Source organism: Bombyx mori, chromosome 13 (assembly GCF_030269925.1).
Source record: "Bombyx mori chromosome 13, ASM3026992v2".
NCBI classification, from domain to species: domain Eukaryota; kingdom Metazoa; phylum Arthropoda; class Insecta; order Lepidoptera; family Bombycidae; genus Bombyx; species Bombyx mori.
Window position 1 is genome coordinate 2,039,510 of NC_085119.1, and position 15,602 is coordinate 2,055,111.

The 15,602-nt window shown below is 37.3% G+C and overlaps 1 protein-coding gene across 1 annotated transcript in view; it reads right to left on the minus strand.

The window, feature by feature from the left end:
- Positions 1–14,508, minus strand: part of NGR-A9 (neuropeptide receptor A9) — an 80,321-nt gene extending 65,813 nt beyond the window's left edge. The window contains 3 exon segments of the mRNA NM_001134272.1: positions 293–407; positions 9,499–9,758; positions 14,261–14,508. Coding sequence (NP_001127744.1) covers positions 293–407; positions 9,499–9,750 — 367 coding nt within the window. The 5' untranslated portion in view covers positions 9,751–9,758; positions 14,261–14,508.
- Between the last annotated feature and the right edge of the window lie 1,094 nt (positions 14,509–15,602).

Here is a 15,602-nt window from a genome sequence, read left to right on the forward strand (position 1 = left end):
TAAATAACTCAATATCACGGCAACCGATTTCGATGATTATTGTTTTTAGTGTATATTAATTTGTTTTGGAACATCTTTTTTTTATCAATAAAAAATCATAATAAAAAATGTATACCTCGAATAGAACTTAATAAAATTAATATTTTTATAATAAGGAACTTCGTTCCTATCCGGTGTCCCACGACACCACACATTTTTTTTTTAAGAGACATTCATGTGTTAACGACTTTTGTGAAATGAAGTAGTTTAGATACGGAAACGTAGGTACGTAGGGTTATATCTCTCGTCTTACCTTGCAGAAAAGGTATCAGCTTACATAGGGCCGCCCCGAACAGAAACCTCCTATATATCTGTCCGACGAGCGTGAACGGCAAACAAAAGACTCCAAGTAAAAAGTCCGAAATGGCCTGCAACAAACAATGATCCAATTAAAATTTCTGCTTTTCTAAAGCTCTCGTTAGCGTTTCGTTTTCATCGATTGGCTATTTGGAAGTTATGATTCTGCAAAGGATTTTTTTTGTCAGGATAAAAAGTAATCAGGCTTAGTCAGAATTAATATTCATTTTTACTAGCTTACTGAAGGCCCAGAGGCAGAAGTCTAATGTGGCTGGAGATACGCTCCACTGTCAATACTTCAGTCCTCGTTGCTATCCACACAGCCGAGGATAGGCAGGAATGGCGCAGGATAATACAGGAGAAAGTTGTTAGAGGAGGCCATGACCCTCAGCATTGAGGATTATCGACGCAAGGAGGAGGAGGTTACTGAGACCAAAGTACCGAGTGTAGGTTCGTCTGCCCATTAATCTGTAGACTCCTTCTCTAGCTTCCCATCTGTACTATCTAGGCTTTTCGACTAAATTTTCTAACTTCCCCGCCTTAATTCTTGCATTCTTCAGGTCGGGAGTGGTGTGCACGTGTGTGTAGTCACGTGTGTGTAGACATACATGTCAGTCATTCTTGAAAATAAGTTGGGTTTTTGAAACGAAAAACAATGGCAAACGCCAAGCTAACAATGTCGAACGGCGCTGAAATATACTTCGCAACCCGAAAATACTTCCAAAGTCTTCGTTTTTATAGTAGCATACAACGGCTGCCCCACCTTTCAAACCGAAATGCATTACTGCTTCACGGCAGAAATAGGCGGAGTGGTGGTACCTACCCGCGCGGACTTACAAGAGGTCCTACCACCAGTAATAAATCTGAGCAAAATAAAATTCAATCACTTGCATTTTTATTCAAAGTATCTAATCTAGTTAAATTTCTTTATTTCGGATTGATACATGGATGAATAAACTAGACTAGTAAGGATTTTTTGCTATTGCAGGCAGATGACCATACTGTCCATCTGATGGTGAGTGGTTACTGTTGCTCATGGACCTTAGCAATGCCAGGTGCAGAGCTAAGTCGCTGCGTACCCTTAAAGGATTTGCGTAAAATCTTTAAAATTCTTAGTGAACGTCTACCTACTTCCCAAAAATAAAATGCCTATTTTTAGATGAATGCAAAGGATGGTTTACGAGAACTTGTGTTCGGTGAATTGCATTTTGCTAATATAAAGAGGAAACAGTGACGAATAATGATTTTTAGATAGTGCTACGCGCTGGGGTTCGGGATAAATAAAAATTTCTACCGAAGTCTAAATTAAAACTGTGTTAACACTTAGAATGCTTAAAACACTTCACAAACACTTTAAAATTCTCAATTCACTTCTTCCGCTTCGCTTCAGGTGATTCGTTCGCTGTTTCGCTTCGAAGAGTTCCGATTACTAACTGACTGCATGTAATCTCAGCAACGCTTTTATGGTCGATACGACATCCCTAAAATTGTCGAGAACATTCCTCACAAGTCGAGTATTTTCGATGTGTGTTTCCGCTATCTGACAATAGATGGCATTGTACTTCTCGAGCGTTCTAGATGTTACTAGATTCTTTGATATTCTTATTTGGCGATAGATGGCGTTACTCTTACCGGCCTAACATTAGTAATACAAAGGCCGAACAAATGTTTTACACGTATTTATTAAAAAAATTCTTTGAAAACTTCCAAAAACAAAACATTATTGAAATTACAATTACGAAATACTTCACAAACAATACCACGACGTTGTTTCTTGTTGTTCTTAGAGTAAAGTTTGCGCAATCTGCAATCATCTACATACATAATTATGTACCTGGATACTTTAAGTTCTATAATCATAATAATATGAATACATGATTGCAAGTAAAAAAATACACTAAATGGCATTTATGGACTTATGCACTGTTTGCGTATTAAGTATAAATAAATAATAGCTAGTTAGTTATAAATACCAGGAAGAAATATAGCTGTTTTTTTTACCTAAGTACCGTTTCATTGTAAACAGTGATATTATATATGTACCTCCCTTACTATTATTATATGCTCTCACTTATAGGTTGGGACGGCCTTTATAAGACTGAATTGAAACTTCGATAGATCTTACGGAATGTGGTACCATCCATTGTCTATGGGCTCTGGCCACGACTGAACACCAGGTGGACCCCTCGATCATCCTCTTCGGCCAATGCTGCTCAATCGTGCTACTTAATCCATAAATTAGCCCGTTGAGTTTCCCGCCGGATCTTCTCAGCGGGTCGCGATTCCGAGCCGGTAGTAGATGCATTCGCGAAGCAGCTAGCTGCACTTGAGTTGTTAGTTCTTCTCCGCGGCACTCGGGCAGCTGTTAGCAAATCCCAACCCTTCTGGCTGAGCTTTTGCTCGCCTACTTGTACTGATAAAACTGGAAAGGACTTAGGGCCACCAGTAAAATTTCCTTCCTAAAAAAAGCCAGGTGCGCCGTGAGTTTGATCATACAATTAAAAATCGAAAAAAGCTTTAGGCACCCGTAAATTATTTACATACACACATAATACAATACTCTCTCTCGGTAAGTGCTTTGCCTCGAATGAGCGCTTTTCCGATGTTTTTCCGTTATTTATGTAAGGGCAGTTTGCATTATTTGAATAGCTCGGTTTTACGTATTTTCAAACATTCCGAATTTGGATTGAACTCTCTCTGTTAAATGAACATACATAATATGTAATTTATACAGAATTGATTAATCATCTGTTTTTGTAACTACAAAATATATTGTCTATTGTAACAGCGAATCATTACTCATGATGATGTAAAATAACTTAGATTGACAGTTTCCTTGACACTGATATCACGGTGACCACTCACAATTAAATGGTCACTAATTCCATACAATTGAGTCTACCACCACCAAGGTTGGTTCTCGGAACGTCCATCCATCTATGCAATAAAATAAAATAATAGATCATTTACGCTTGCGAAGACGGGAGACGTAATGGGTACATCCGCTACCACAAAAATCCACTATCTAACTGTATGCTATGCAAGGGCGGATCCAGCTTTGGCGCCAGGAGGGGGTCACATAGTCAAATTAAGATGCGTTCGTTCCCAAACGTTTGCCATTATACAAAGTTATTATATTATATTCAATTTATTAAATATTGAAGGCATGTAGTTACATAAAATCTGTATGGTGACAAAATATATAAATAAAATCATTATATTATTCAATTAGTGATCCACCTAAGTCCTGGAGCCAGCTCAGGGGGTGGTCGTGACCCCCATGACCCGCCCCTGGATCCGCCATTGATGTTATGTTAGTAGATGCTCTACGAGTATAGCATTAATTTCGTTCCAAAACTGTTGTATGTTCAATAAACACTTCTGTATACCTAGAATGGGCGGTGTAATCTATCGTCGATTTGATGTTAGTACATTATTCATGAACTATATTCGTTTATCGGAATACATTTCTCAGTCGGGCATGCTTGACAGAGCTGTCGTGATTAGGTAATGTATCTCTTATATCATTGGCCCCACGGTCTGCTCCCGACATCTGCAGAACGTTAACTCGTAACTCGTAAGAGGATTGACCCCTTAAAAAAAAATACTTCTCACTGTGTACCTACTCTTGCTATTTATTTTCTTGTATTTCTCTATTTCCCGGAATACAATTACGAAAAATCGTATGACAGGCTTAATGAGAGATAAAGCCGTTTTACTGGGAACATATCACGTGAACTCTTCGTCTTTGCCTAGTTAATGATTCACTGAATTGTGGTTTCGGGTAAAACGATCAGATTTACTATCCAATTATGAATCCTCGTGTTCGGATTCATAATTGGATAGTAAAAAACTTTGATGATGCTGAGTTATTTTAGGTACATTATGACAAAGACGACAACATTTCATATTCCTGAATTGGTGGAATCTTAAAAAAAATATATTTCGTAACTTTTGTATACATTTTTCGACGTGCTACGAACAAGAATTTTGAAGTGAAAACTTATTTAGAATCGTTGTGATTTCAAACCGGATGCAACGGAAAAAACGACAGGTAAGAGACACAAATACAAAAATGTGTAGGATGAAGCCAGCAAAGAATGAGACAGAAATATACATACTATTTAATACAGCGCCATCTGTGAGATTTTTTAATACTAACGTGTGTATGAAAGCTCTTGTAGTGAATTTTAATTTAGGATTATACGTGAAATTAAAATATCAATTCACAGAGGGCGCTACCTTACAATTATTTACTAATGACAAAATTTTACATATACTTAAGACGTTTAGGATAATTGTATTTTAATTTTGGAAAGTTTCCCTTCTACCACGTGTGAATTGCACACATTTTGTTTTATTTATTTATTTTACTTGATTGTAAACAGGATCGTTTAGGTTTGCTTAGAATGAAACACATTTAAAATTCCGTAAAGTTTGAGTATTATCAGAGAAAGCGAAAGTATAGAAATATAAAAAAAAAAGTTTTTGTATTTCAAACAGCAAGTTCAATTCAGTGTAAGTTATATCCACGAAACCATTGTATATCACCACATCTAAGTGTTCCCTTCCGCTTTCACAGTTTGAACCAAATATTCACGTATATCGCTCCTGGTTTCATCTATCTTTTTTTTATACATTTCATCGAGCTTTCTACATTCAGAAAGTTAATTAGCACAGCGTATCGAAGAAATCTATTTTCTATAGATAAATGTAGTGTATAGATAAAATCGAGACGGAATAGCTGCTGTCATTTGCAGACCTTCCAATTAATTAAAGCCGATATCAATACCAAAATGCCGCTGACACTATATTCAAGCGGAGAATTTCTGAATTTGAAGACCGGCTGTGTTAATGACTGTATTGTGTGTGACCTAGAATAGCAGCACCCCATTTCCGGATACCCAGGCGATGAGGGTAACGGGCCGGGTTATGTCGGACTCCAGCGCCTCCAGAGAGGAAGAGGGAGACGAGAAGGGCCAAGAGGAGGGCTAACAAATGGACCTTCACCTCCTCAATTCTTCGCAAGAGAAAAAGGCGCGAGAGGCACTTGCCCAGCAAAACCAACTACCGACTAAACCCCATCGAGCTTCATCACACCGGCTACATGAAACCTACGATACCGCAGTGCGCGCCGATAATAGCACACAATAAAACAGCACCTCATCTCCTCAAGTGGTTGCCATAAAAGACGACATAGGGATTCACCGGAGGTTGAACAGCAGTATCATTTGATTATTTAACAACATGCTACAATCGCGAAATATCATTTACTGATGGCAAGCTACGAGTATAGTGTAAGCCTGCACGCTTATTTCTATCATGTGTGGTCACGTGTCCCAGTTCGAAGGATGAGACAGCCATCATACAACACAATGAACCTCATGTCTCAAGGTAGGTGGCGGTATAACAGTTGTGATATCTATAGGCTCCGGTAACCAGAACACCAGTTGAACTGTGAGTTGGTTCACCCAAAAAAGCAATAAAAAATAATTAAAAGAGAATCTCAAAAACCTCAGGCAGTAACTTGCCCGGATCCTGGCTCCCTAAGCGTTTTTGGTGGTGGCTGACGATACTCCCCGGTTCTAATTTAGCAGGATATCAGGTATGAGTTTGCTGAAGCCATCTAGGCGGGCTTCAAATAATTTGCCCAGTGCCCACCGAGCGTCCAGAAGTTTCATCGAGTGGGGGTGGGTTCAAAGCGCTCTGTGCGAACGGCCTCTTTTTTCTCCTAGCTTGTCTAGAATAAGTTCTGCTTTATTCGAAGATCGGACGCGGAATGTTAAGCAACACGTGATTTTAGTCCGTTCAACTCCAACATGTCTCCTACCATCACCAACTTAGGTCCGGGAATTCACTACTGACTGACTGACTACTGAATGAGGTTATGTTACCTATCTGATTAGAACACGTGGTAGCTTCATGACAGAAATAGGTAGGATCATGGTCAAATCAAATCAAATCAAATCAAATCAAAATTTTTTTATTCAACATAAATGACAGTATATACTTGTTGAACGTCAAAAGAACTAACTACCTTACCCGTGCCAGATCATAATTCCAAGGCGGCCAAGTTATATGACATAGTACAGTCTCCGGCTCCTGGGAGCCCGTGATCTTGAACATTAAGTAATAATATATGGTATTATTTCGGTATCAATAAATTTCAATCAATTTCAGTTCTGTATTTAGATTAATTGTTCACATTTATGTTACCACGTATTTCACTTACAATACGTACACATAATTAAGTTGAATTCGGTTAAGCCACAAAACGTATTTACCCGTTCAAATAGCGACACAGATCAGTGTATGCTGATGACTATCACACAAATATCGCGAGGATCATCACATTCTCTCATCACATCACGTTCTTTTGGGAGTAAGTGTACTAAAAATATTGTCAAGAGAAAATATTTACTTGAAGACGATTCTTGATGGAACTTAATGCAATATGAATACTGACGCCGTTTTCACTTGATAATCATCAGTCCACGTGTTGGCGTTGGTCTGTTTGGTGTCGCCATATAATAGTCATAACGAAATTCACCGGCTACTTGACGAGGAGCTGGGTCTTTTTAGAATCTCAAAATGGTATGCACGTAAGTGGGTGCTTCCACACTGGCTTTTCCTGCTGAAGTATTTATGCCTTCTGGTTTGAAGGCTGTAAGCATTGTCGCCGTGATTCCTAAAAGCTCCTACAACTACTTAATATAGGTACGTCGTGAACTCCGTCACAGAATTAGTGCTATAAAAAAGCTTCGATACTTCATGTTCGTCAAGTGAACTTCTCGAAACATGAAAGGAATAATCTGACAAATATAAAATCAGTCTAAAAATGAAACGAATTAATTAAGGCTATATTATATCTAATTTACCAGGAAAGTTGAAAATTATAATTCGACGCTTGAAAGGCAAACGTGACTAAGCGACAATGCGCGAACTTTACAGTAGACTAATTTAAAGTTGAAATACCTGAAAAAATATATATTTTAAAGAATCTAGTTGTAGGATTGAAATGATTTTAATAGACCTAGAAATATTTTTTTATTTTTGCGCATCGATTATGGTTATTGCCTATCATTTATGTACAAAGCAGTTATTGTCGCTTAGTCACGTTTGCCTTCCAAGCGTCGATATGTATTTTTTTAACAGATTAAATTATTTTTTAAAGCTGTAAAATTAATTGCTCTGAATAGGACCTTTCACAAGCGATCGGGTGTTCATTGGTTTGCGGAGTCTATGAATGTCATAACGACGTAGCCACCACCACCCACCAACCCTGAAACGTGAGCAGCACTAAATCTCAATTGTATCTAGCTGTCCCCCTTTTCAAACCGGAACGCGTTACTGCCTCGCGGGAGAAATAAATAGGACCGTTCTCCCGGGGCGGTCTTACAAAACACAGAACAACTTTGTGTCGTGCTAATGTTGTTCCAATCTAAATTAGCTTATAATTTGTTTTATACTTACTTCGGTTTTCGCGAGTCGTTGTCATAATAATCTATATAATTATATAAAAATGAATTGCTGTTCGTTAGTCTCGCTAAAACTCGAGAACGGCTGGACCGATTTGGCTAATTTTGGTTTTGAATTACTTGTGGAAGTCCAGAGAAGGTTTAAAAGGTAGGTATATATGAAAATGCTCGGAATTAAATCAAAAATTTTTCACTGGTGGTAGGACCTCTTGTGAGTCCGCGCGGGTAGGTACCACCACCCCGCCTATTTTCGCCGTGAAGCAGTAATGCGTTTCGGTTCGAAGGGTGGGGTAGCCGTTGTAACTATACTGAGACCTTATAACTTATATCTCGAGGTGGGTGGCGCATTTACGTTGTAGATGTCTATGGGCTCCAGTAACCACTTAACACCAGGTGGGCTGTGAGCTCGTCCATCCATCTAAGCAATAAAAAAAAAAAAAAAAAAAAAAAAAAAAAAAAAAAAAAAAAAAAAAAAAAAAAAAAAAAAAAAAAAAAAAAAAAAATAACAATTTTGTTTGTACCTTGATGTGTCGCCCGTCGAACGGATTCCTTTTGTTTGTTTTAAGTTTATTTAATACAAAAGTTTAGGTCTCTTATTTATCGATTGAGACACTACGAAGTCTGCCGGGTCTGCTAGTTAAAAATAATTTTATGCTTTCATGTCGCGTTTTTAATTCCCATTATATCATTTCAGACATTTCGAATATTTTACGATTTTCATGGACACGGACAACAGTAAAAATGCGTTTATTTGTAGATTTTTAACGACCGTCTGGTGTAGTGGTAAGTGACATGGTCACTACACAAGGGGGTCGCGGGTTCGAATCCCGCCAAGGGAAGATATTTGTATGATAAATATAAAATGTCTTTTCCAGGGTTTTTGATGTATATTAAATATGTGTATATGTGTATAATAAAAATCTTACATTTATTTTGCGTTATCTGGTACCTGTAACGCAAGTTCTTTACGAACTTAGCACGGGACCAGTTAACATGGCGTGATTGTTAGTAAATCACTGCATAGTATAAAACAAAGTCGATTTCTCTGTCCCTATATCCCTATGTATGCTTAAATCTTTAAAACTACGCAACGGATTTTGATGCGGTTTTTTTAATAGATAGAGTGATTGAAGAGGAAGGTTTATATGTATAATAACATCCATTAAATAGTGGAGAAATCAATAATAAATTATAGTTTCCGAAGCGAAGCGAAGGCGGGTTGCTAGTAATATTATAAAATACTAGAGGTCCCGCAGTAGTCGAAATTCGACTATAAATAATTGGAATTGTAATTTTGTACACTATTATGATTGTATTTTATACTTCTATAATCACAAATTTCGCCAAGACTACACTACAAAAAATATTAACAAAAACAAACAATATTTAATCTATTCTCAATTTGACAACAGACGCCAAGAGCAAAAGTTTGACAATAAATAGTATGCATGCGTGTGTGCGTCAAATACATGGTATGTAGTGTGTGTAATGTTTTCTTTATTGATTTAATGTATCTTCTATGCATTATTTAAAAAAAATATTAGCATTGTGCACTTCTTCTCTATATTCTCTATAAGTGTGGAAAATTTCATACTCCTCCGTCCGCGCAATTTTCGTAAAAAGGGATACAAAGTTTTTGCTTCACGTATTAATATATAGATATTTAAATACAAAAAAAACTCACCAAATTAAGTAAATAAACGTTCGTGACTGTCCTCATTCGCCTGTTGCTCGCTAGAGTCGCTATGACGAGACAATTCCCGCATATGGAGAGCAGGAATATAACGAAATACGGCGGTAATATGAAACGCCACTCGTATGCGTTGTTAGGCTTCGCCACACTCGCATTCCGGATGGTCGTGAATGGAGCCAGGGTCGATGTGATCTCGCGCATTCTCAGCAACGAGCTGTTGTAGCTTATATCCGGGTCATTCATTTTTGTTCCTGTAACAAACAAAAAAACAAACTAAACTTAATAATTGTAGATGAGACTAAAATTGATTGGCTTAGGCTTAGCGAAAATTGACTGCGATGTTAACTGGTTACCTAAGTGGGCTGTTTTTTTTTCCAACCCATCTGTCAGTAGCCGCAAGGGGCTATTCTGGCTTCACCTTGACTGATAGGCGAGCTAAGGAACCACGGTGAAGGAATAACATCGCGTATTAAAGATCAGACCCGCAAAATTATAGTTTGCGTAATTACTAGTGGTAGGACCTTTTGTGAGTCCGCACGGGTAGATACCACCACCCCATCCATTTTTACCGTGAAGTAGTAATGCGTTTCGGTTTGAAGGGTGGGGCAGCCGTTGTAACTATACTGAGAGCTTAGATCTTATATCTCAAGGTGGGTGGCCCATTTACGTTGTGGATGTCTATGGGCTCCAGTAACCACTTAACACCAGGTGGGCTGTGAGCTCGTTCACCCATCTAAGCGATAAAAAAAGAAAAAAAACGGGTCTCATTCTGAGAAGGTTTGTTAACATCTCCCGTAGAATGAGCAGTGTTTCGCTGATTCTACCACCGAATCGTGATGGCGACCAACTGGGAAGATCCGACGAGAATCACACTGGGTTGTATTTACGGGATTGGATCGTCAGTTCCTTCGCTCATTTACGCAATAAATAAGAAGTAAAATAATACTTCGGTGCACCTTTTTTATTTTATTTATTTATTGCTTAGACGAGTGGATGAGCTCACGGCCCGGAGCCAATAGACATCTACAACGTAAATACCGCCATCCATCTTGCGATACGAGTTCTAAGGTCTCAGTATAGTTACAACGGCTGCCCCGCCCTTCAAACCGAAACGCATTACTGCTTCACGGCAGAAATAGGCAGGGTGGTGGTACCTACCTGTGCGGACTCACAAAAGGTCCTACCACCAGTAATGTGAATAATGATAACCTCGTTATGATAATAAATTTTATACGTTACATGGGTATTTCTCACCACATTAACTCAGAGCAGCTGTTCTCAGAAGGAAAGTTCTTAAAAAGGGAATACCTAAAACGGAAAGCTTTGTCACAGAAACATTTTCTCAAAGGATGTTTGTTTGTGTTTATCGAAATTGAAAATGTATTTAATTATATATTTGATAAGAGACGTTTCTTTGGAAATCAGTTCTAAGAATCGCCGTATACATTTAACCTTCTACTGAAGTTAATATTAGTCAGTAAGGAAGCCCGAAAATAAGGTCGATATATTTAATTATGTTGAACAAAATAGACACGGAATTGGACCGCCAATAGCAAAGCAATAACCATTGTATACACTCAATATTAAGATCGTGTCAGTACCAGTAGCATCCGAATACGCGAAGGATAAACAATATTAGATAATTAAGATCTAGACGAAACCTTATCGATTAAGAAGTGAGTCTACTGTATGACTTGTCTAGCTAACAATTTTTTTTTATTTTTTTTTGATTGTCGAAATTTTGTTTTTAAAACTTATCTTTTTTATTTTATTTATTTATTGCCCTTGCAGGCAGACGAGCATACGGCCCACCTGATGGTGAGTGGTTACCGTCGCCCATGGACTTCAGCAATGCCAGGGGCAGAGCCAAGCCGCTGCCTACCGCTTAATACTCTCCACAAGCCTCTTTTAAAGAAATTAAATAAGAAATCTAACCGTACGCAAGATTCGCCACAATTCTTTATAAATAATGCGAAAACCAACTTTAATAAGATCTGTTTATCCACAGAATTAATATAAAATACAAGTATCTAGATATTAAATATGTGAAGCAAAAACTTTGTAACCCTTTATACCTTTTTTGTACCCTTATAGTAGAATTTCGACTACTGCGGGACCACTAGTACAAGACAAACACACATAGGGACTTAGCAAACATGGTGCGAAAGTGACTAATGTGGCGGGGTTATTGGGATCTCGGTCTTTCTCAGAAACATTAGTTTCGGGAAATTAATGTTCTAACCAATCACAAGGTAGAATTAGTCGTGAAGCTATTATTTAAATATCGTATTTAATACTTCTTTGATATTATAATATGAAGTCGTGGTGGCCTAAAGGATAAGACGTCCGGTGCATTTGTATCGAGCGATGCACCAGTGTTCGAATCCCGCAGGCGGGTACCAATTTTTCTAATGAAATACGTACTCAACAAGTGTTCACGATTGACTTCCACGGTGAAGGAATAATATCGTGTAATAAAAATCAAACCCGATAAATTATAATTTGCGTAATTACTGGTGGTAGGATCTCTTGTGAGTCCGCACGGGTAGGTACCACCACCCCGCCTATTTCTACCGTGAAGCAGTAATGCGTTTCGGTTTGAAGGGTGGGGCAGCCGTTGTAACTATACTTGAGACCTTAGAACTTATATCTCAAAGGTGGGTGGCGCATTTACGTTGTGCATGTCTATGGGCTCAAGTAACCACTTAACACCAGGTGGGCTGTGAGCTCGTCCACCCATCTAAGCAATAAAAAAAAAACCAGGTGGGCTGTGAGCTCGTCTAACCCTCTAAGCAATAAAAAAAAAAGATCGATTACAATTATTTATACTACATAAATATACCGAGAATATTTTCGGCCTTTTGAAATTATTAAAATTTTATAAATATTACAAAGTTCGATAAAGTTTCTGATTGGTACACAATTTTATTTCTTTGATATTATAATATAATAATATCATCGATCACAATTTTATATACTACTAGCTAACTCGGTAGACTTCGTAGTGCCTCAATCAATAAATAAAATACCAAAACTTATGTATAAAATAAACTTAAAACAAACAAAAGGAATCCGTCCGACGGGGGATACATCAAAGGAAAAACGAAATTGTTATTTTTATTAAATTCCGAGCATTTTTATATTTTGCTACCTTTTAAGCTTTCTCTGGACTTCCACAAATAAATCAATACCAAAATTAACAAAATCGATCCAGCCGTTATTGAGTTTTAGCGAGACTAACGAACAGCAATTCATTTTATTTATACCTATATAGATATACTATATAATACCGAGAACATTTTCGGCCCTTTGAAATTATTAAAATTTTATAAATATTGCAAAGTTCGATAAATTTTCTGATTGGTATACAACTTGCTTTTTGCGGAAATTGAGCTTAACGTGCCAAGACTAGGCAAGATAAATGTATTTATCCACGTTACGGTCCGCGGTCTCACCACAATAGAAAATTAAATATATTGAGGGCAAACATAGCATTCTTACAGGACGCATATTTCACCATAGTGGCAGATTTACCCTGCTTTGTGCCCGAAATATGTAGGATGTTTGTACCTACTCGTGCTCATAATATGGCAAGCAATAAGGTTTATTTGATATATTTTTTAATTGGTTCTTAGGAACTTACTGTTATTAAGATTCTCTGAACTGAATATAGCGATGGAAAATGTTGTTTTAAATAAATACTCACTCGTAGATACGACATAAATTAAAAGAAAAAGTACGTGTGTTTATTATTATTATTATCTTCTGAAATGAAAAATAGAATCATCATTCTCCTGCCCTTCTCCCAGTCAGCTGGGGTCGGCGCAACGTGTTATCTCCTTCCATACTCCTCTATCATACACCATTTCTTCGCTCACCCCTCTCTTACACATATCGTCTTTCACGCAATCCACCCATTTTTTTTTAGGTTTATTTCCTCTAAAAAAAGAAAAAAAAAGAATAAAGATTGTAACTTCCCGAGAAGGACGGGATTACAGCGATGGACTAAAAGAATGATTTTTTTTTTGCTTAGATCGTTTGACGAGCTCACAGCCCACCTAGTGTTAAGGGGTTACTGGAACCCATAGACATCTACGGCGTAAATGCGCCAGCCACCTTGAGATATCAGTTCTAAGGTCTCAGTAGAGTTACAACGGCTACCCCGCCCTTCTAACCGAAACGCATTACTGCTTCACGGCAGAAATAGGCGGGGCGGTGGTACCTACCCGTGCGGACTCACAAGAGGTCCTACCACCAGTAATTACGCAAATTATAATTTTGCAGGTTTGATTTTTACTACACGATGTTATTCCTTCACCGTGGAAGTCAATCGTGAACAATTGTTATGTACGTATTTCATTAGAAAAATTGGTACCCGCCTGCGCAATTCGAACACCGTTGCATCGCTAGATACGAATGCACCGGACGTCTTATCCTTTAGGCCACGACGATTTCCATAATATTTATAGATACAAATACTCGTATTAATTATCTGTAATGTATATTTTTTAATGTACGTAAGTATATCTCAGTTTAGTCATATCACAAATAAATTTACTTTGAGGTCAGACCGTCTATGATCTGTCTCATGACTATGTACTAATTTTTATTTTTTTTGTTATTTTATGAAAATAATATTTTTTGTTAATAAAAGTTCAGTAAAACTTTATCCAACGAACTTGAACTTCTTTGAATATGTCAAATAAATTTTAGCTTATTTTCCATAGTAAATATCAGCTTTTTTACAACTTACCAGAGCGAAAGCTGAAGTCAAAACAAGTTGATGTAACACTTAATTTTCACACATACTTCTCATAAAAGAAGTTATTTCTGCGTAAATAATACAACAATATTACACTCATTAAAATCACAATATATATGTACAACACTCGTATTCAAGATATAATTATATACAGATAAAATTAATTAAATTTTATTTACAATTTAAACATTCGATTTAAGTAAGAAAATTATGTCCGTTATAAAACTTTATCGAAGTTTCAAAGGTGAGCGACAAAGCGCAGGCCGCGAGAGCTTTCAACTCACTGAGCTTTCAAGCACTTGTACGACGAACTATAGAACGCATGCGTGAACCTAACAGATTGGATTCTCGATAGAAAGTGCAATTCCTATCCTATCCTAGTAATATAGAAATATTTAAATACGTCACAGAATTCAAGTTTACATCTACTCCTGTTATTTTCAAGCACAATAATATTAACATAACAATAATTTATACCTTATTGAACACAATTGTGAGAAAATGCAATGTGGTGGAAAAATCAGGAAGGATCGCATTCATAATGTCCTCAACAACAATGTTACCCAAGATGTCTGGGCTGTATAAAGCGGGTATCAGATATGATGGAAGAGCATCTTACAGAAGAACCCTGTTTTAGAATGGATGGGTTACTGGTGGCCAAGACAGGTAGACGAGCACTGGAGTCAGGAGGGGTGCGATTTACTATCCGAGCGCCTCCAAAGGATTCCTTATAGCGCAAGGGCAGTTATTTCGCAAATGAATCTACTACCGGATTGGAGTGACGACCTTCTGAGACCCAACGAGAAACTCAGCGGGCTGATGGCCGGCGGGTTAGGTTTCGCATCGACCTATTTGACGAGTTCAATGAGATTAAGGAATTGAGTCTAGGAGAAGGAAAAGCAATCATGAAAATTCAATCATCATTTGGATGCAAATTCTATCTCTATTCAATACAAAAAGATCCATAGATCACGTTTTAAAGAATACGGTGATCTTCACAATAACTAAAATTATTTCATGGTGCTTTTAGTAGGTACTAGTGATCCCGCAGTAGTCGAAATTCGACTATAATTAATTGAAATTATAAGTTTCAACATTATTATGGTCCTATTGTTACAGATTTCTACAAGACTACACTATAGACAAAAACTCGTAATATTAAAGATAAACAATACTAACCTATTCTCAATTTGATTACAGGCTTTAAGCAATAACAAAAGTTTGACAATCAACAAAGAGTATATGTGTGTGTGTCAAATATATATATGGTAGTGTGTGTAATGTTTTCTTTATTGATTTAATGTATCTTTTATTTTTTATTTAAAAAAATATT